Source organism: Lissotriton helveticus, chromosome 9, assembly GCF_964261635.1.
Source record: "Lissotriton helveticus chromosome 9, aLisHel1.1, whole genome shotgun sequence".
Lineage (NCBI taxonomy): Eukaryota > Metazoa > Chordata > Amphibia > Caudata > Salamandridae > Lissotriton > Lissotriton helveticus.
The window spans coordinates 248,593,980-248,616,596 of NC_136070.1; the positions used below are offsets into that span (position 1 = coordinate 248,593,980).

Below are 22,617 nucleotides of genomic sequence, written 5' to 3' on the forward strand. Positions count from 1 at the left end.
TACCAGGAGAAATGCTTTCATTTCTCCGTGCTTTTCTGGCTTTGCATGCGGGCTGCACTGTGCAGCACATATGCAAAGTGGTAAAAACTTAGCATCGTGCCTAGCATAGTCTTTTGTACAGGAAGGGAATCCTTCCTGTACAAAACCTATGCTACACTCAAGCACACACCCTAGCCCTACCGCGCTAAGGTGTGTGCATGACACAAGGCCGCTTAAATTTGCGCTGGTGCTATGGAGAGGGTAGGAGAGGAGAGAGCCATATCTCTGAAGATATGGCGCTCGCCTGCTCCCTCCCTGTCGCGTAACGCAGTGCTGCCTCGTGGGGGGGAAGGGGCTGTGCTGCGCTGCGTTTCATGACTTTAAAAAAAAAAATCTCCCCCCTAAAATCCAGCAAAATCTCTATCTGCAGAAAAGAAGAGTGATGCTCAGCAAAATGTGCATTAATAGTTGGACTGTAGTCTAGAATGTGAAACCAAGGCGAGGCACCAACATGTGGGAAGGACTTGGACGACCACACCATGAGAGCAATTAAACGTTCAAAATAAAATGATTTAAAAAAACATGCATACAGTCAGCGACCAGGAAAATATCTAGTGAATTTAATAAACAAAATGAACAAAAGAAACCATCTACAGAAGCAGAACGTCCCACTGCACTTTTGCCTCTGCTTTGTGGTCACGTCACTTGTGTTTTCTTTTTACCACCGGCACCCATGGCTGCCCATAATGAGCACCAGGTATGTGCATAGAACGCTTCATACGCCAAATGCTACTCTCAAAGACCTTTATTCAAAAGGATTTCAGAACATTTATCATCTGCAAAATGACTGTAAATGCCATACATCACGTTTACAAAAGCAGTAAAATGCGGCCAGCTCTCCCTGCTCTTTCCACAATAGAGTGCAGTATTTACAACATGTCCGCATCAGAAGGAAAACAAATAATTATTTGAAGGTTATCATTTTCCACCTCCACCCAGCTTCGTATATGCACAGTTGGAGCCTTGGTTCTGGCCTGTGCTGCTCAGAGAATTCAAGAGCTTGGTATCAGGACCTACAAATAGCCTGCCCCGTTTTCGAATATTTATTTTTGTTTATAACGTTCCACCCAAGCTAGAAACCTGAATGAAATGAGCTGATTGAGGAAAGGGGTCCACTGGCTGCCTCCTCAGGAGGACTCCCATAAGAAGCCCCTGAGTACCACAGCTTTCGAAGGATAACAAATTGGTTGTGTCTGATGGTGGTTTTTGCTAAAGTTAGAACTCTCTCATGTTGTGATGGCACTATACCTGAATTTTTTTTCAGAGACCATTGCTCCATAGCTACTTGGAGTTGAGGAAGAGATGGGTCAAAAGCTTCTCTGGTTTCAGATTCTTTTCAGTTTACCACCATCCAGAAGGTGCTTGGAGCCTTAATCGTTTAAGGAAAAGCCAGCAGGGCGTTTGCACTTTAACTTAGTTAAACTACTTTCAAAGCATGTCTTTGACACTACAATTATGAGCCCCAAACAGAGAAAACCTCGTGTGATTGTTGAACATTTTTGAGAGTGGTTTGTATTTTTATCCCTAACTCATGTTTCAAGCAACACTACTGCATATCTGAAGCTAAAAGGTGGGTACAATTGTATAATAATAGATTCTAATGTGTACTTTATACTAAGGGGCTACTTTTGGTTTTCTCCCCATAGCTTAGTTTTGCATTATCCAGATACTTTGTTCGATTACAAAGCACCTCAACTACATCACAGTAACATAATCTTATACAGGCAGATGCACATATCTGAATCCTGTGAATTCTGTCTTTTACTGGCAAATTGACCATTGAAGTTACACTCTCATTTGATCATGACATGTGACAATCTGTTTGGAACAAACAAAGCTATTAATGACTGTTAGTTTGAGACCTGCATAGACACATCTGTTGTGCCCTGATTCTGGGGTGAACGCTCTTCATAAAGGGCTGGAAGATAGGGTAAGCAAATGTAGATGCTCTTGAAGAATGCTTCTATCTACATCACATTAAAGTGGTGATTTTCCTCACCCAGCTTACTTGATGTAAGTTTTGCCAAGCTTACCTCTCTCAGTATGGGACATTTGAGGGTTCTTTGGATACAGGAGATATCGGGGCTTGTTCCAACCACACCCACAATGCTCCAATTGCTCCCAATTCTGGAAGGTCTTTAAAATGTAACTCGACAGTCTCGTCCTGATCCAAAAATGCAGTTGACTCTAATAAGTAAAGACGTGTAAGGCCCAAGGTTTTAATTAAGAAAATGAGGCAATACAGCAGGAGTCCAGAATCCACATTCTCAGATTTGCTCAAACAAAATGTATTTGCCTCTTCCAGATGAGAGGATGGTCAGCCTTTTTATAAAGCAGAAAATTATCAAGGAAAAATATCTCTGATAATTAGCTCATCAAATACCAAAATGTACATTTTTCAAATGCCTGTTACATGGACACACTTGATTCTGAACATTGAATTCTCGTGCAAAAGTGATTTAAATCCTAATCTAATACCAGGAAGGTATACCCCAAGAAGAAAGTTTGTATATACAAGAGAAACATTAAAGCTGCAATAACAGATTTGAGCATACATAAATTCACATCCCATTAAAAAAGTTCCAGTACCTACAAAAAGTTGTGTTTGTAGTATATGTGGCTATAGATACACATGCTTAGCATACTCCTGCCATCTCGTGTTGGGCTTAGATGTTTGCAAGTTATTTTTCTTCAAATAAGTCTATTGAGTCACACTTGGTGGGACTCCTCCTTTTAATGAACATTGTGATTGGGCACCACCTCCATTTTAGATTGTGCATATCTGAATTCAATGGTGGGGAAAAAAACAGACTGGGGTCCAAGTTTGTCATGTCTCCAATATATTTTCAATACCATCGTTTTGGATTCAAGCAAGATCCAATCCTTTCGTTTCATAGATGCATGAACACCTTCTACAGCCCCGAATATGTTGGTGTCTGGTGACCCTGGGCGTCAAGGGCAACAACCACAAGGTGTGTAATTTGTGTCTGTCTGCCAATGTGCATCATGCCTTTCGCACCAAGAACATGCCGCAGGTCTAGAGTATGGCATCAGGCCCATACCACCCAGTAAGGACCCTAAACATAATCCCATGCCCAGGGAGAGCACTGGTCCCATGGGAGTCTGGTATCAAGCACCCATCACAGATGCAAAAAAAAGACAAGAAATGAAATGAAACAGCGATTTATAGAGTGCGAACAATCACCCAAGGATGTCAAGGCCATTGAGTCCAAGCCACCTCAGGGGCACTGAACACCATTGGTCCCATCCGAAGTCAACACCAAAGGCTTAAACGGCCCAAAGCCAGCATCAAAGGCACCAGCTATGCCGGAGCACAAGACCCTGTTGAAACCAAAGCCCTCTTTGACGCCTGTCTATTCTGAAGCCCTCTTTGACGCCTCGGTCTATGCTATCTAAGTAGAGGACGTTGAAGCTTCAATCCATGAGAAACTTCAAGAGGAACTTGATACCAGACAGAAGTGTCTATTCATCCACACTAAAGGACACAATCTCAGCAACATTGCCTCCAGTGTCGCCTCTGGGTACTCTGTCAAAACTCGAGACTGGCCTTTCAGGGAGAACATCCTCCATGCCTCCCTCCCCAGATTTGGCAATAAAGTAGCAAAAGGACAGAGCCACCAGTCCTTTGTCACAGACCTCACTTCTACCTCCACCACCACTAGCTCGAGCAGTCGCCAGAGGGTTTCCCTATTTCATGTTTATAGCCAGGCAAACCATATGGTCCATCTGACCCTTCCGATCTGGCATGCTTATAATATAGATGTATATAGAGCCCCCAGGTGACCCCGATGTAGATCACTATCCAGAGGGAGCCTCACCCCTGATAACACCACAACCTTCCTTGAGGTCATTCAAAGTTCTGTAGCCTTTCATAAAATGGACATGAATGTCACCCAGGTTGAAGGATGACTTCCTTGTGGAGACACTTCAATTCTTACCCATGTAGAATGGCATGTTAAGATCTGCTCCTAACAACCTCAAGGAGCCTGTCAAAGCGAGGATAGGGCCCCCTACCCCGAAGGGTCAAAGAAGTTGAAAACCTATCCCAAGTGAATTGGTGTTCACCAATGGGTAGGTTTCTCGTGACTCTTTGGCAGTCAACACCGCTTGCAAGTATGCCTCTGCTCAGGCCACTGGCGATGTTCCTTCTGAAGACAAGGAGAGCAAAAAGATAGAAGCAGCAGGCAAAAATGTGACAGTCAATGTGGCAACACATTCGCAAATAGGCAATTTTGTTGCATTCCTGGTCATATACGAAAGAGTGCAGTGGTATAAGATGCAGTAACTTCTTAAGTATCTCCCAGAGGAGTATAGAAAGCATGGATAGGAAATCATGTGAGAGGGCAAGGTCATTACTAATGGTAGCAGTCGCTGTGCATTAGATGGTACGATAATGGCCTTTGGGGGATTAATAGGAGCGGTATCCTCAGATGTCACACCTCGCTTCAAATCTCCGGGTCAAGACCAAGGTCCAGAAGCAGCTCCTTAAACGTCTGTTTGATAGGGAGCACCTTTTCTACCCAAAAGTTGATGAGATGCTGGAAAAGATACAGGGGCAGTGAAGTCTATTGGGACTCAGCAAATCACCCCACACAGGTGCTCCTTTCGGAAAGAGCAACCCAGGACAAAGACGACCTCACCTGTGCAACAGCACTCCTAGCGGAGGCACCAACAGTCCTTCCACCAGAAGGAGGGGGCGAACCGTACAAAAGAGGCTCCTACAGGGGCAACAGTATGGGTAAGGGCGAAGGTGGCTTCAAGTAAAGATTTTGCATCTTGAGACTGTGAATTGCCATGCCTCCACCGATCACTTGCCACTTGTTCGGGGTAGGATAATTATCTGTCTGGGAGCAAATCATATCTGATCTGTAGGTTCTAGCAGTGATCCAACACAGCTATTGCCTGGAGCACAACTTAGCCCCTCCCAACCTCCCACTCCACACACATGCTCTCAGCGAAGACAACCTCTCCCTCATTCAGGAATAAGTGTATGCCCTCCTGCCAAAGGGCATCCTCAAAAGAGTGCCTCGACAACAAGGGAGTGAAATCTACTTTTTCAAATTTCTAATCCACAAAAAGGACAGGCCTCTCATTTGCTACATCTCATCAGATCATTCATGCATGACCGCTCGCAGGACATCACCCCTCTCTTTCAACAGAGTGAGTACATGGCACCTCTCCATCTCAGAGACGCCTATTTCCACATATCCATCCACTTTGCTTATCAAAAGTACCTTTGATTTGTGATAAGTGGACAACACTACCTGTTCAAAATACTTCCTTTTGTGGTCAATGCGGCCCCACGGGGTTTTACAAAGTGTCTAGTAGTGGTGGCTGCACATTTGCGAAAGGAAAACATTCAGGTCTTTCCCTGCCTCAACGATTGGCTGATCAAGAGTGGCAGCAGGATGCAGTGTTTACCCCACACACAGGAGGCAGTGTCTCTGGTTCATACATCCTCTGCAGATTCAACCCTTACTGGGGTCTGTGTTGATTGCAAGGTTGGAGTAAGCTTTCCACTTGACTGCAGAGAGTCACAGCCTTTCAGCCACTGTAATACGCCTTCTAGAGATGATGATCTCATGTATCGCCATTGTACCACAAACAAGGCTCCAAAAGCGCCCCCTATTAGAGAGCCTAACTATTCAATGGTCCCAAGTGGAGGGCAACTAGAAAGATTTAGAGTTGGTACAGGACACTGTGCACCACTGTCTGCTGTGGTGGCACAGCAACAATTTTTTGCAAAGCAGGCCTTTTGCAGACCCGGACAGGATGGGGCATGCATTTCGACATCTGTCCAGGGAATCTGGGCCTCTCAACAATAGGGTCGCTAAATCAGCTACTGGGGCCTGCTAGCCATGTACGTGGCTCTCAAAGCCCTTCTTACAAGTTATTTGGGACAAAGTGGTCTTCATAAAGACAGACAACATGACTGCCATGTACCACAGGCAACACACGCTCACCTCAGCTGTCTCGGACGTTCAGAAAAATATCAGTGAGGTTTATTCTGGTAGCTCCAGCCTTGACTAGTCAAACCTTATGCCCCACTCTACTAGAGATGCCAGTAAGCCTATTGAGATACTTCCACTGAGGCCAGATTTGCTCACGTAGAGGAAGTTCAGGCTAGATATCTTGACAGCTTAACCTTGCGATCTGGCACCTGAGGTCATAGAAGTACAGTACCCCGGACTTACCCATTAATGGAAGCTCAACAGCCCAAAGTACGGGCTGGGTAAGCTGTGAAATTGAAGAGGTTTGTTCAGCACTGTATTTCCAAGAATTTGGACCCTTCAAATCCTACTGTGCATGATATTATCACCTACCTTTTGCAGAGCAGGCCCTACCTACTCCTACACCAGCTCACACTGAGGTAACAGCCTGCCTACAACATTCATCCCTTTATAGAAGTCCAAAAATTACAGCATCCATGGAGTCTCAAGAGGGTTATACCCCCCCAGCGCCCCAAGAAAGCCTCTTCTGGAATCTCAATATTGTCCTCCCAAGGCTTATGGCACCATCTTTTGAACCTCTGCACTCATGCCCCCTTCATTTTCTCTCCTGAAAGTTGGCTTTTCAGTGGCCATTAACTCACTTAGCTGCAGTAGCGAACTCCAGGCATTCATCCTACCAGAACCCTTTATTCAGGTTCACATGACAGTTTTGTCCTTACACCCAATCCTAAGTTCCTCCCTAAGGTGTTGTGACACTACCACCTTAACCAAACCATAGAGCTCATTCTTTTTCCTACAAGATACAGTCATGGAATGACCACTGCACACATTAGATATCAAAAGAGATCTTATGTACTACATTCACTGGATCTCGTTATTCCATAAATCGGATCAGTTCTGGTCTCCTTTCAGCAAGGTATGGTATAGCTAGGTGGATAGTCAAATGTATTCAAATCTACCGTAAAACAAAGAGGGTTTTACCTGCTCCACACAGGGTGCACTCAACCCACAAAAACAGCGAGACCAACACTACACATCTTTACCAAGCACTATTGTATGGACATCTTAGCCCACCAGCAGGCCATAGTAGGCCAGACCGTGTTAAGGACCTTGTTTCTGTCATTTTTATCATCCATACACCAGCCACCACTTCTAGAAGGCACTGCTTTACAGTCTATGCTAGGCTTGTATCTACAACCACACATGCTAGAAACTTAAAATGCTACTTGCCCTGCAAGCATCTGTTCTTAGCATGCAGTGCTGTAGCTTCACATACGAATGCCCTTCTCCGCAGAAGCCTGTGTCTTTTGTGGATCTCTTACATTATTTCATTGCACTTTGCATTTGACTCACTATACTTAAATTGACACTAACTCACATACTCACGCCTGCTGTGCAAAAACAATCCAACATGGAGTTAGTGCCCATGCACAATGAACACCAAGAGGAGGAGTCACACCACATTTTGTGTTTTGAGACACTTCATTCAAGAAAAACAACTTGAGTACACCAAAGCCCAACAATAGAAGGCAGCCACATGCTAAGCATGTGAATATACAGCACTTCACAATACTAACAGATACTTACAATGTAAGCATTTTCTTTACAGTTCTACTGATCCCAAAGTTTGTACTTCTGATCCATTTAACAAGAAACATTGTGTCAATGGATTGGAAAAAACTATTAATCTGATTGACAAATCCTTAACCATGACTGAAGTTCAATTCTACACAAGGTTCCAGTTGTTTGCCTGCTATCTGTGTAGTAGGAAAATAACAACCTCTATGGAACTTGTGTGGATGAGTCCGTGTATGGAAGATCGTCGAACAAGGAAAACATTGCTAGAGTCAATCTTCAGTGGTCCATGACAGCAAGAGCCTCAGTGACCATGTTCTGTTTGGACAGATGCAGAGAGTTATTTAGATACATGCTCCAGAAGTTTACCCATATTGTGTTAAATAAGTGGTTATCTGCAGTGTGGATGCAGCAAATTTCTATTATCCCTTTAATGAGGTGGGTGGTTAGGCTTTGTTAATGCCACTGGATAACTGTATTTTATATACAGTTGCCTTGAGATGAGCAACCATCTTTAGTTCTCTAAGAGTGTATTCCTGTGCAATCTATATAAACCCCTAACATGTTGAATTTTTATCTGACATCCCAGTGGGATTTTCAAACATCCAATACAACCTCTCTCCATAGATATGCAATGTTTTGTGTAAAGGCTTTATCAGATTGGGACGTTTCTGTAATGAAGAATAGTCTACATGATGTTTGTACATCGAAAGAAACCTGTTGGTTGCCTCTCAGATTTTACAATTCAGTAGTCCCCCCTCCATCCATCTCTCCCCAAGTCACAAACGTACCAGAGGCAACTTCAAGTTTGTTGAACTGGCCTCTGTCTCAATATAAAAATATGGTTATGAACCATAGACACTGGTGACACTGGTGAAGAAGCTACCTGGAAAGACTGCAGATTTATCAAGGCATGTGTCAGTTGAGGATTTCACAGCCGTAATCACTGGGGGTGACATGCTTGAAATATGCCTGCTCCAATGAGCAATGTGTGAATGTATTGAATATGACAGTAAACATGAGTTTTGTATGCAGTACCTAGGGAACTGAAGACAGATTAGGGCTGTTTTGTTACAACTGTCCCCAAGTGCACTATAGTACTCAAAAGTCTTTCTTTTCCATGTCTTCACTCTGTTCATCTGGAGACTCTCGACCATCCTCTGAGCATATACTGAGCTCTTTGCTTTCTGAAACAGGATCTCTGATGGAGAAGAAAAAATAATATTTTATGTTATTAAAATGAATACATTATACAGTAATAACATCCAGTGCATAATGCCCAACAAACACAGTATTTTAAGAATATGGGGCCATAAGCCTCTGATCAGATTTAGTATGGCAGAGGAGAGATGAGCTTCCATATAGGATAATCTTATGGTCACAATGGTTTGAAAGTGTCCTCTTTTAGTTGTGCAGGTGTGATTCTTTCGGCGGTTTGGGTTTTAGGCTGTGATGACTTTAGATAGGACACCTTAAATTTACCTCAAAATTGTACAAATGAATGAATGTTTTTGGAACTACTTATTTCTTAGATTAAGAGCGCTTTTCACGAGCGCTCATGTTTTCACTCGCTCTGCATACGCACTAATGCATGCAGAGCACCAGTTGTCCTATCAGTGGTGTGGCGGGCTTAAAGCCATACCCTATGCTGTCTCAGCCCCTTGAGCACGGGACAGTGGCAGCCTTCTTTCGTCTGGCAGGCTCACTCGGCTCCCATTCAAGCACTGCTTTGGCCTTGCAGTGCTCCACATTCCCCCTGATAAACGCATGTGCAGTTTGCTGCCGGGGATGTGAAACACTGCCGCTCAATTGCGGGTGTGGTAATGTCCACTGTAGTTGCCACAGTGAGGTCAAGCAAGCCCCAAGGTACCACCTTACATTTGTGTGACCACAATAATTTCTGTCTACTTATAACTATGTTTTGGTAAATAACTTTACCACATTGTTTCTAATGAATTTACAGGTTATCTGACATGGGCGGTGGTTCTATTCTTTAGAAACCATTCCAGCATGGTAGCACCTTTATTTTAACGCTTTAGAGCGTATATTTGGATAAATGCCTATTTTTTGGTATGTCACCAGCGCCAATTAAACTGACCATGCACATTTAAATCATTTTACTCCAGGAGAAACAATGGCAGGAAGTAGGGGGCACAGATACGACCTTTGGGGGATTAAGCGGAGCTCTCCACCTCTGTACACTTTTGACTCCTAAAAACTAGGAATGCCGTTCTGCATGTTGGGGAATTAGCTTCCAAATGGAACGCCAGAGCAGACACCATTTGTGTCTTCTTTGCAACTCCTGGCAAAACACAAACCAGCCAGAGGTAAAACCACGCCGGCGAGTTCTATCATTCTGTAATGTTCTTATTAATGCTATATAGAGCGGGTCTGACACAGTGTGTCTTACCATGTTTCCTTTAACCTTGGACAAAGAAATGAGCTTTCACATGGATACGCACTGTGAATCAATATAATACAGGTTAGAATATTTAGATTAAGCATGCCCTCTACTATCGATCAGTATGACATCATACCCATTGAGATACGGGAACCCCACTTTGCACTCAATTGGTTCACCTGTATATTTTTTAAGAAAAACACACACCACTTGCATGAGGGTTTCCTATTAACATATTGAATTTGCACTCACTGAGAGGTGCTCACATTTCTCCACGCCCGGTGTCAAACAGAAAAGCCATTCCCAGACCTATTGGCATTGCCAATGCTTGTAACTAGTCTACAAGTAAGCTGTATTGGACACATTTCATCTATTTGTTGTTAAAATAAATTGAAATGTAAAAAGTCACTTGTGCAAAATTAGCTGCCCATTGTAAACTTTCCTGAATCATTTGTAAAGGAAAAAAATCAAGAAAGGGCAGATATGCAGCTGCCAAAAACTCCAACATCCTTCATCTTGTATTGCCAATTACTTTTTTCTGTCTCATTTGTCGATTACAAATTCAGTTTCCCGGCGAATCTTTTCACAAAAAAGAGTTGTGTTTTATAGGCAGATGCTTACTTTTTTTTCTCTTCAAAGGGCTGTTTTCCAGGAGGTTATCTTTCCTCCAGGGAAATGATGGAATATGTTCACTTTTTTGTATAGTGCACCTCCTGTTTGTGGATCAGTAAATTGGAGGTAGACGACAGATAAATATACCAGTGTCCCAGGCATGGTCTGAAGTCTGGACTTATGGGCTTTGGCCAAAACATGCCCAAAAGAACAGAAACCCCCCAGTTCTCTGAAAGGCGTCACCAGAGTAAGCCTGCTATAACCTATTACTCCAGCAGGATCCCCGAGACACCATTACACAATTCCTTATCTTAGGAAATTTAGATTGTCTAAATATCATGGGCTTACTTTGTGTGCCCCCAAATGGGAGTAAACGTTTAGGAATCCTGTAATAACTAGGACGGTGCTGGCACTGGTCCTGCAAGTATGAAATTGACTCACCAGTTCCCCATTCACTTGAGACTACTGCCATGAATTACAATAAGGACTCCAGGTTTTATGGTTTTTGTTTTTTTACATTTCCATCTCTATTTATCCATATTTATTTTTTGCTAATGTTATCTGTATTTATCCATAATTATTTGGGGTTTTGTGAAGAAATTAAGTTGAAACTAGTATATTTCCACATGTATGTAACTGATAAATGTGCATTCGTGCTTGAATGCCCGATAGGTTTGATATGAACATCTACAAATGATAAATCAAAGCACTAGTTTGAAAACATGAACATTTTAGTATCACGGTTGTGCTTATCTACTACTGTTTAAGCCTCTTTACTAAAATCTTTTTCTTTTTTTAACCCCTGACCTGTACACACATCTATTGGCCTGGCAGTCATGACTGACAGCATTTAGAATTACTCAAAAAATAATCCAATTTCCGTTTTTATCCATGCTTAAAAATAAATACAGGCAGTAAAATAAAGGGCTTTCATATCTGTATTAATCAATAAACATGGAAAATAGGGAGCCTTAGTTATAATGGGGCGAGCAAGATAAATGTGATGGGGAGACTGTGGGGAGGAGAATGGAAGAGAACGCCCTTTAAACTGAAACTTTCCATACTGGAACACTTGCACCCCAGTGTCAAAAATCAACATTTCCATAAAGTGTATCTTTTTTTTTTACTTGACCACCTTCCCTGATGTCTGAGCAGAGGGCCTTCGGGAGGGGGCCAAGCTTAATTTCCCCTTTAGTGGCTCCTCCAACATCTCTGCTGGTCTTTGAATCCTCAGAACCACAAGCACCATGCAGCTTTCCACATTCATTGATCAAGGGAGTTTTTTTTAACCTACGTTGAAACATTTCTGAAACAACTAACGCTGCTGCACAAAGCTACTCAAATGATTTAAACCTGCTCACTCCACTATAATGGATTCTGGATGAGGATTCCACTTTGATGATCGACCTGATTCAGTCATAGTGGAGGCACCTTGTAAGATGAACTCACCTGCTCCTATGGCCTCACTACTACAAGGTAAGGAGAGCAAGCAGTTAGAAGCTATGGGCAGAAATGCTTATAGATCAGCAGCAACAGCTGTGAAAGCTCAAATCAATACCACAATTATGTTACGAAATGTCCATTCAGTCAGTGGTTCTCAGATGAGCTGCACTAAGACAAGACTTTCAGGAGTTTCTGAATGAGAAGATTTAATATTAGTGTGTCAACTAATTGTTTAGGCTTGGCAATCAATGAATAATGTCACAGGTTGGAATTAGAGAGATCTTCGTGGCTTTGCCTTAAAAGGACTTCTGCTTGATGCCCAACGAAAATATGATTAATCTACTTTTGTCAGATACCTCGCTTTTTGGTCCACATACCGAGGAGAAAACACACGGTTTGTAAACGGTATAATGGAAGTGAAAAGGAAATCCCAAAATTCACATTAGAGATGCCAAGAGGAAAGCAACTATCAAAATAATACGGTTGACTCCCGTCGATGGCATTATCAACAAACTTGGCCGAAGCAGTCTTAATACCAGTAAAAAACATTCAGTAGCCAGGTGGACAACAACCATCTTCAGCAGCAGAGAAGCTCCCTGCTACTGAGAAACAATGACTCCCTCTTTAGTTACCCACTTTAGTAGGGTGAAGCATCTTCCATCATGTTACAGTATAAGAAAAAGATGGGTGCTAAATAATGGCAATATCATGGTTTCAAGAAGTCACCTATTATCGTTCCACAGAGGAAGATACCCCTGTCCCATCAGGACGGTCTTCGAGCAGAAAAGAAAATTCTGCTACAGAAACAGGAAGCAGAATTATTTACTTCAAATCTGAAGAACGTCAGTGTGCCTGAAAGGTGGTGGCAGCAATATGGCAACTACACAGCCTTTCAGTCTAAAGGTCCAAGTGCATTAAGCCCATATTTTCATCTTTGAGTTGGGATTTTATTTGTAATATACACTTATTTCTGAGCCCATTGATGGGCCTAAGCCTCAGCAGTGTGTGTGATTGTAGTCTGGTTCTTCTGTTCAGACATAACAGGAGACTGGCACTCTCCAGTGATTTACAGCAGTTAGTACTACAGTCTTGTTCCTGATGTTATTTAAGCAATGATACCTATAGCGTCTTGCATACCTTTGGGGTCTTTTGAATATACAAAGAATTTCTCATAGACTAACAGTATGGGATGGCTTTTCTTCGTCTGATTCAATGACTCCGACGTGTCTTTTCCATTCAAGTTAATTTAGCTGCCAGGACACATGGACGTCATTTAGGGGTCGCCATTACAACCCCTAGCTTTCCCCATGCTACCCCTCCCCTCAGAGCACAGGGATGTCTCGCATTATCAGAGTCCAGCTCTAACCTCGTATTCTGCTCATTTTTATTACATTAATAGTGAATAACAGTTTATTATTCACTATTAGTGTCATAAAAAGGGGAGCAACAAGCTCTGGACCATCACTGACATCTTAGATTAGAAAAATAAAATGGCTTTATTGTCGGTTGTGTGCTTGCATGTGGGTTAGAGTGTGGGTGGGTGGGTGAGAGAGTGTGTGGGTGGGTGAGAGAGTGTGTGTGTTTGAGAGAGAGAGAGAGAGAGAGAGAGAGAGAGAGTGTGTATATAAGTGAGTGAGACTGAGTGCACGAGTAGGTGAAAACGAATGAGTGCAAGTCAGTGCTAATGATAGAATGAGTGTGAATAAGTGAATGTAAGTGAGCACGTGCTGTTATGGTTGCAGATCTGCTGTTTGACCTGGCATGCTTCTTGGCTATAGAAGCACCCTTGACAAAATGTTGGCACTGAAAACAATACTTGCATAGGGGATACCCAGGCAAAATGCAACTGCTGGCAGTCTGTATGTAACTTTGATCATGGAGAACCCAAGAAAAAATGTCAGCGCTGGCTTCCTGGAGGAAGTTTTTTGGCATAGTTGGCACCTGTGGCAAATTGCTTGTGATAGCACAAGTGAGGAAATTCTTGGTATGTGGGAAGACAACTGTGGCATGATCATGGGGCCATCCATGACAAAGTGTGGTACATGACATATTAGACAGAACCTTTGACATCAGGGACCTCTATAGTGCAAGAGAAGCAGTATTAGGAACAATATGGCACTGGCATTTTGTACGTAATGTTTGGGCAAAAAGGGCCACCATTGCAAAATGCTGTCCTTTGCAATAGAGGTATTTAATGACATAGGTGGGCACCCATAGGACATTTTAAAAACCTAATTGGATGAACTCATAGGGACTGTCAGATTTCAGTAGCTTGGCACACCATGAAAGGACTTTAATATTAAGTGAGTCGTGTTTTAGAGCCTATGGATTTTTAGCAAAATTATGAGAAAAGTGTGCATTAAAATGCACTAATGAAGCCAATGTTTTCAATATTTTCTTAAGGAATAGAAAACCCTACCCTTCGTTCTCCCATAGAAGAATATATAATATTAATTATGCATTTATGTGGCTGAGGAGACGCATATGCAGAGGTCCCGCAGGGATGTGAAGTTGCAGGATGATCTCCTTGCATGGAGAGTTGTGTGCCTCGGAGTTGTCTCACAGCGATTCGGATGGCACGAGCGCTGAACTTTTTTCTTCAGGGGACTCGGGATCTGAGAGGGAGGGGGGAGGGAGTGGGGAGGTTGGACCCACGTTAATGTAGGTGCATAGCCTGTTCCTCGACAGTATTTCACGTTACTGATGTGGTTATTATGTCGCTTATAAATACAGCCTGAACTGTACCATATAGTGCCATAATGAGGTTACCGTATCGTAAACACCTGCTTGATGATCGATGCCAAGTTTGGGGGGGAATTGTTTCTTCTGTGTTGCGAAATCAAAAATAAAGGTTTAAAAAAAAAAAAAAAATTATGCATTTATGTAACTTCAGCAATGTTAACTATTGTAATGTCATAACGATTAAGGTTATGTGACATCACTTTTTGGGAAGGGGCGGAGGTCATATGATGTCACTTCCTGTGACTATGTTACGGTCAAAGGGTACATTATGTCACTTCCGCTATCCCTGGCATTTTGGTGAATCAACGTCCATGCTAGGACACCGTGTTAAGAGGACCCCTCTGGCATCTCGGTTTCACATCATTCAAAGATTGTGAGTGTTTAAATAATTTATAGAGGCAGCTTAAACTTCTGGTGAAGATATTTTACCCGCTATTAAGTTGAACATTTCTATTTGCATCCAAATGAGTCTTTTCTTTCAAAACCCAGACATATATTTTATCTATGTCCCTTGTCGTTCAAAGTATGTCATGTTATTGACATTTGTCTAGAACTGCCTACCATTTGTAGGGACCTGTAGCTCTTGCGAAATCTTGGCAAATCCTTCCTGGTGGCCTTCACGTTGGTCTATAAAGCTTTCTAATGATCACGTTTTTGATTTATACAGCTATTAGTACTCTCGAATTGAAGCAGGGTTGTCTGTGCACCTTTTGAGACTAATGCTTTATCTGAAGATAACCTTCACTGGTTCTTGGTGTTTTTTTTTTTTATCTAGTTCTCTGTGACTGAGCATTCAGGGTGCCAAAGTGATATTGGCTGAGTGACAAAGTCACTATTGAGCCAAAAGTTTCATTAATGAAATATGATATAGCCTACCTGGGCTTCTTTGCAAAGCTCAAAAAGCAGATGGCTTATGGCACTATTAGAAGTTGTTCCTTAGGTCACAAAAAAGGAACAAACGATTGGTTAGGACAGGACTCCATTGCTTTCCACAAGTGTAAGAGCCGGTGCTTCCTTGTTTGACTTCAAGACTGTGTCTCAGACACAATTTGAAAATAAAATCAAGTGACGTTCAGTTTAAGAGGGAGCCAGACTTGTAATTTTTTTTACCTTGACTTGTACCTCAGCCTTCTTGGGTAATTTATCATTTTAGGTGTTCATGCCAGTGTGGTGTATTTGTTTCTAGTTGAAGCCCCTACGGCTCCCACGTCTCCTTCAGAGCGGACACGTTTATTATTATACTCTTTGTTTATGATTATTATTTAAGAACTCTGAATGCCAAAAGCATGCTTAACTGCACTACCAGGTCTCCGTCTGAGGTAACTTCATCCAATTCATAAAGGACCTACCTTCCTCACCTCAGGAATCAATAGAATTGAAGTAGAATTGCAGCGCCATGAAACCAATCTGGTGTACGTGCGCTTTATAACATTTTGTACCATAACAGGTTTAGATCCTTCATTTCGTTGGTAGAAAGAAGAAAGGGAGCTGCAGCCACTGTGCCGCTGTCTTTCCCTGTGCAGGTCCATGGTTGCAGTAAAGTGTAAGTGCAGATTACTGTTTCCTCTATGTGATGCTTTGTACCAGTGCACATGGTTTCCTTTCCTTTTCTCTTTTAAAAGGGGATGGGAAATTTTGGTCAGTAACACTTCTTCATATGCTTGTAAAAATTAATATTCCCAAGGGGAAATATTTTTTAATAGCACATTAAAAAGCAAATGAAAATGTTGCTTTGGGATAGGCCTTTCATGATGTACAATTGGAAAGAGTTGTTCTTGCTGCTGAAAAAGCAATCTAGGCTAAGACAGAAGAAGATATTCAGTTTTTATGACTTTAACGTAGATACCCATGACTGAGAACCAAGGTTACGAGTAACGATTTTCTTTTCTATTGTAGAGAAATAATAATGATGGGGAAGTGAGTAACTGGTTAATGATGGTGTGATAGCAAGTTATTTATTTTGCTTTGAATTTAGCTCTCAGCAAAAAGGCCCTGTGCAGTGGGAACATGTACAACTCGCAGAGCAATCACATGCATATTCTAGCTCTAGACATGTCACCAGTTTTAGTTTACAAAAATATAATTGTTTCCAGTTTTGAGATTGGGTACGCCTTAACTGCTTACCACTGCTTACATTTTGCCATTGCCCTAAAATCATCATCCTTTCTGCATAAATTGTGCCACTCTTCATTTATATGTCAGTCTTTCTTTTGTCTTCAGACTTCACAACTTGATGTACATCTACCTGTGGTCATTTCTTAGCAGTTCAACTACACAAGCTACCAGCAGTAAAATCACAACCAGGCCCTATTCTGAGTACCTGTCATGCGATTCATCTCGGTCTTCTGGCTCCTCCTCTCCGATGTCAGGGGGAAGTGAACCTTTGCTCATCACAAAGTCTTCACTGAGCCCTGCTTCTTGCAATGTGCTTCGGTACCGACGCTCCGCGTCTTTCCTTGCATCTCTCTAAAAACAGAAATAGAATGAAATATCAAACTCAGACAGACTACTGTCCTAAGACCGATGCATTGACAGGTCCACCCTGAAAGAGATGCTCAGGAAGATTGACAGTATTTAGATAGGTCATTGTAGCTTGTATGTGTCCTTACAATTCTACATGTCAACATTTTGTGCATTTAGGAGAATGGATGCTTAATCTCCCTTGGCAGCAGTGCCGTATTATCGCGGGGCCCCACGCTAATCTATTCACAGACCAGAATTGTTTGTAATGATCAATCTTTGCTGTACAGCTTATTTTTTTTTTAATGCCATAACACTGATTTTGTTGGAGGTACCAAAAATATGTTTATTTTAGCAATAATTTAAATGTTTATTCCTGTGAGTGGTTGTGTAGGCAGGGACCAGCGCACTGCTTTGCCCGTTCAGCCTATCATGCTGTATAGACGACCTGGCTTGGCAAACATAGCTGTCCTGAATCACAGAATCTTCTCTTGTAGGTTTGTAGTTGCAGTGTCACAAACATTTGGGCAGCACTGCCCTTTCCATTACATGAAATGAAGGACAATTTCTAGCATTTTAGGAAAGAGACAAATTATGATACTATAGGTTTTTCGGTATAAAAAGGAGCATCTTAGCCATCCACTTGATTTCAGTGTGTGTTCTTTTCCATTACACTCTCTACTTAAATTAAGTCATGCAATACTAGTGACTCAAACCTTCCCAAGTGATTATTCACTAGGAAATCTGTTGTATAATAGATATAAGCCCTTGGCTATTCTCCATTTTGTGATTCAATCTGGGTGGACAAAGGACCTCCAGACAGGTGAAAACGTATTCACTTCTAAAGCACCATGGGATTGTAACTAGGGACAATCCAGCTGTAGGAAGAACAGCTGCATTCACCAATTCTAAGCATAAGAAGGTGTTTAATTTAGCAAAACTGGCCTCAATGCAGAGCAATAAATGACTGCCCAGGTGAAAGGATCGAGAGCAAAAGACACACAATTCATTCTTTTGCTCACCATGCCACCCCTGTTTAGACCTGGCCATATGTAAATCAGTCTTGACCCTGTGCCTCATGGGAACGGTACAGCCTGAACTGCCAAGCCAGGTCCTCCCTGGACCGAAAACAAGCATCCTAGGACTGGTTTCGGTCAAAGGCTCAATATGTCACTCAGTAGCACTGAACAAACAACATAATTGAATTTTGTGTTCATTAGTGACAAATTGCTGATATTGGGATGATCTCTGTTATATGCTGGCACTGCAACACAAATACAATGTATTAGATTAAAGGATATTATAGTGAATTCCTTCAAGTTGTAACGGTTATGATCAACCACAGAATCCCACCAACTGCCTCACTTTGCCTCTCCCACCACCACACACTTGGCCTTGTGATTTGCGTTACCGGTGTCCTGGTTCGTCTGTCCAGAAAGAAGAGGATCATTTACAACTGGAATGTGATAGGGTGCTGATTCTAGGGTGGCATGTCATTGTTAATAACAAAATCAGTCCTCCTTACAAGGTACCCATGCTGACAGAATATCCTACAAATGTAACTGACGGATATGAATGGGTTCAAAGTCACAACATAAAACAAAGAGTAGCTCATTCACCCTTCTCCTACCTTTGTAACCTGCTCAAATAGAAACGGTCTGTCCTTCACCCTCTTGTTGATCTCTTCAAGCTCAGACTTGTATTCCTTTGTTCGCTTTTGATCGCTCCGCCTGAAAGAGAGTTTTCACTATAAGTGTATTTAGGACAAATCACTTGGAATAATTAAAAAGCAGCAACATTTACTTCACACTTGCTGCATTTAACTCGTGGTTGCTTGCGTGCACTTTTGCATGACAGCAGGTGCAGACGTATTTACAAAGAGTGTCTAGATCCGGTAGTGTGTGTATTTAGAAGGGTTCTGATGGTATTCTTCAATATTGAGACCATCCTGAGGAACGACCCTCTAGACTGCCTGTGGGACGGTAACTGCTGGTAATAAGATTAAATGTTCACCCCTTGCCATGCACTTCAGTTTTATTGAGGTTCACACATTAGCTGTTTTTTTGTAACAGAAACCTGGATCAAAGATACCTCTGGTCCATATAATTCCTAAGTAACTCATCTAAGGTATATAATACTTCCTCATGACCATCTGGGTCAAACAGGGGATGGAACTGCAGTCTTTTTCCGGGATCAGTTGAATGTGTGATCCCTGGGCTTAGTGGAATTTCCAAAAGCTGTCACACGGTCTTTCCATCTGTCCCCCACTGCAAGCTCTACTATCTCTCGAGTATGCTGGTCTACCATTCACCTGGTCGCTCAACTCTATTCTCTCAAAATATCACAGTTTATATATCTTAATTGGTCTTGGGCTCAACAAAACCTTTACTTTTAGGTGGCTTTAATATCTGGAGTGTGTCTAACTCAGTTTTCTCGTGTGAGTTTTTATCTTCATGTGAAAAGGTGGGTCTCACTCGTCTTGGATTACTTTATAATGGACTTGAAGAATGTGTTTTAATTGTTTTCAAGAGTGTTTGTATTTGCTCTAAATGTTTACATAATTTAGGCTGAGTTTATTAAACAAATATTTATATGTTATTCCCCATTGAAGACCTCAAGTTCCTCTCCTGCCAACTATTTCAAGATTTGAAAACATACCAAGGATGTAGGTAATTTACCTTTCATGTTGCACAAAGTGAAACTTGCTTCCCTGTCATCTATGGAGCCAGACCAAGCTGACAGAATTCAATAACCCGCTTACATCCAGGCTGTGTACTCAAAGTTTCTATTCTGATTCTGCTAGTGCAGGCACCCCTGAATAATTGCAAGCTTTATAAATGCCATAAATAATTGTATACCTACCACCTTACACATCAGCTCCTTACCCTCAACACTGAGACATCTCTCAGGGGTCCATCAAAGCTCCCCCCGCCACACTTACCATATTCGATCAAGCTCACCTGTTACAAATATGCAGATGATATACAAATCATTCTCAAAAGGATGGCCCAGAAGACCTCTATAAATCAAAACTTGACCATTGCCTTCACACTATTATTACATGGGTAGCTACCTGAAGCACACCACCACACAAACAGAGATCTTAATCTATGGACTATGCCAAAAATATCACCAAAGCACCATATGGCCCAATGAATTCGAAGCCATCCAACAACATCATAGAAGTCTGAAGCCTAGGGGTAACCATGAATTCAAACCTATCCTTGACACCACTTCAGCAATGTCACAAAGAGCACTTCCAGCACAATCAAAACACTTTTGATCTCCCCATACCTTAAATACCAGCAAAAGCTACAATCTATCCTCACACTTCTAATCTCCTACCTTTACTAGACCTACAGCCTATACATTCTCAAACCTAGTTTCATCATACACAAAATACAACAAAAATAAAAGGCGACCACAATACTCCTTCTCTGCCTCCTCCTGAGAGAACATGCAACTCAAGTCCTGCAATTACTACACATTGCGCAATGCAGTCTGCATTGTCAAAAGAACCGCCCAAGGAAAAGGTTCACTGCACCTTACAAACAAAACAGGCAACTGTGCTCCAAGCAGCCCACCCTACTATAAGAAATACATAGGAAGCTCTGTTTTCTTTTTCTAAACAGCTTTTTATTTTATTAGCAATAAAAAATACATATAAAACATAACTGAGCACTAAAAAGTGCTGTATCTTCAGTATCATAGACACTTCAGTCCACCCCAGTAATTGGGGGGCAGGCCTTCACAAATGTTAACTCTGTATTCATTCCAGTGGTCCTATACTTTAGCCATACATTTTTGGGGGCAACCTCGGCCTTCATACACCACTTTCTCGGCTTGCATGCACCAGTCCATGTCAAAATTCTAGTCTCCCACCAGCGGTACCTGATCCGCACCCCACAACCTAGCCACATTCCTTTTTGCAACCGCCAGCTCCAGGGTGATCCACATTCACTCCATACGGAGCAAGTCCGTTTCCTCCCAAACAGTCAAGCGACACCATTTCTTCGAGGATGTGAAGGAGGGCCCACATACCTTGCTCAGACGGGCAAAAACTGCCACCCAGACGCCCTGTAATAGAGAGCAGTTCCAAATAATATGAAAAAAGGTGCCAGTGTGGCCTCCGCCTTTTTTTGGCAATTGGCAGTAAAAGCCCTGCCCATTCTAACCAATGTAGTCTGTGCATAGTAGGAGCGGCAGAGGATCTTCAACTTTCCTTGGGATTGCCAGGGCCTCTGCTCATTCGTCTTCTCCCAAGTCACCCAGATCTACAATCCATCGCTCCTTCAATTGTGTCAGTGCATCCGGTGTGTTGTTGAGTAGCTCCTGGTACATCAGCAATGTGGCTTTGTGCAGCATGAGGGTCTGAAAAGTTTCAGTGCTCCGGCCATCATCTTATTGTGTTTGATTTGCGCGGCATGGGACCCTCCCATTGTGGATTTGCTGTGTGTTGTGCTGCCCACCCTCAATCACCGCTGTCACTGACCTTCTCCTCCTGCGGGGATCTCTACGACTCGCCGGACGCGCTTCGCGGGTCCCGCAGCGTCCTGCATTGACCCGGAGCTGTTGCTGAAACTGGGAAGATCTTGGGGCGCGCGGAGTTACCGGCAGGGCTGCGAGCTTGAGACAGGGACTCCAGCTACCAGGAGTCCCTGCGAGCCCTACTGACCACACCTGGGCTGCTCTCCCTGCTGGCCCCGCCCACGGAGTAAAAAGCGGGTTTGGAGTTCCTGCCTGTGGGACCCTCCCATTGTGGATTTGCTGTGTGTTGTGCTGCCCGCCCTGAATCACCGCTGTCACTGACCTTCTCCTCCTGCGGGGATCTCTACGACTCGCCGGACCCGCTTCGCGGGTCCCGCAGCGTCCTGCATTGACCCGGAGCTGTTGCTGAAACTGGGAAGATCTTGGGGCGCGCGGAGTTACCGGCAGGGCTGCGAGCTTGAGACAGGGACTCCAGCTACCAGGAGTCCCTGCGAGCCCTACTGACCACACCTGGGCTGCTCTCCCTGCTGGCCCCGCCCACGGAGTAAAAAGCGGGTTTGGAGTTCCTGCCTGTGGGACCCTCCCATTGTGGATTTGCTGCCCGCCCTGAATCACCGCTGTCACTGACCTTCTCCTCCTGCGGGGATCTCTACGACTCGCCGGACCCGCTTCGCGGGTCCCGCAGCGTCCTGCATTGACCCGGAGCTGTTGCTGAAACTGGGAAGATCTTGGGGCCAGCGGAGTTACCGGCAGGGCTGCGAGCTTGAGACAGGGACTCCAGCTACCAGGAGTCCCTGCGAGCCCTACTGACCACACCTGGGCTGTTCTCCCTGTTGGCCCCGCCCCCCCGCCTATCAGCCAGTCCCCTCTTGTTCAAAGGTACTC

At 43.1% G+C, this 22,617-nt stretch overlaps 1 protein-coding gene across 1 annotated transcript in view; it reads right to left on the reverse strand.

Annotated features, from left to right (window-relative positions):
- Window positions 1–2,244: 2,244 nt before the first annotated feature.
- Window positions 2,245–22,617, reverse strand: part of FAM161B (FAM161 centrosomal protein B) — an 87,324-nt gene continuing 66,951 nt past the window's right edge. Inside the window, exons 7-9 of the mRNA XM_078659866.1 lie at window positions 18,875–18,974; window positions 17,105–17,250; window positions 2,245–8,787 (exon numbers count right to left, since the gene is read on the reverse strand). Of these exons, the coding sequence (XP_078515992.1) occupies window positions 8,688–8,787; window positions 17,105–17,250; window positions 18,875–18,974 (346 nt within the window). The 3' untranslated portion in view covers window positions 2,245–8,687. The remainder of the gene's footprint in view (window positions 8,788–17,104; window positions 17,251–18,874; window positions 18,975–22,617) is intronic.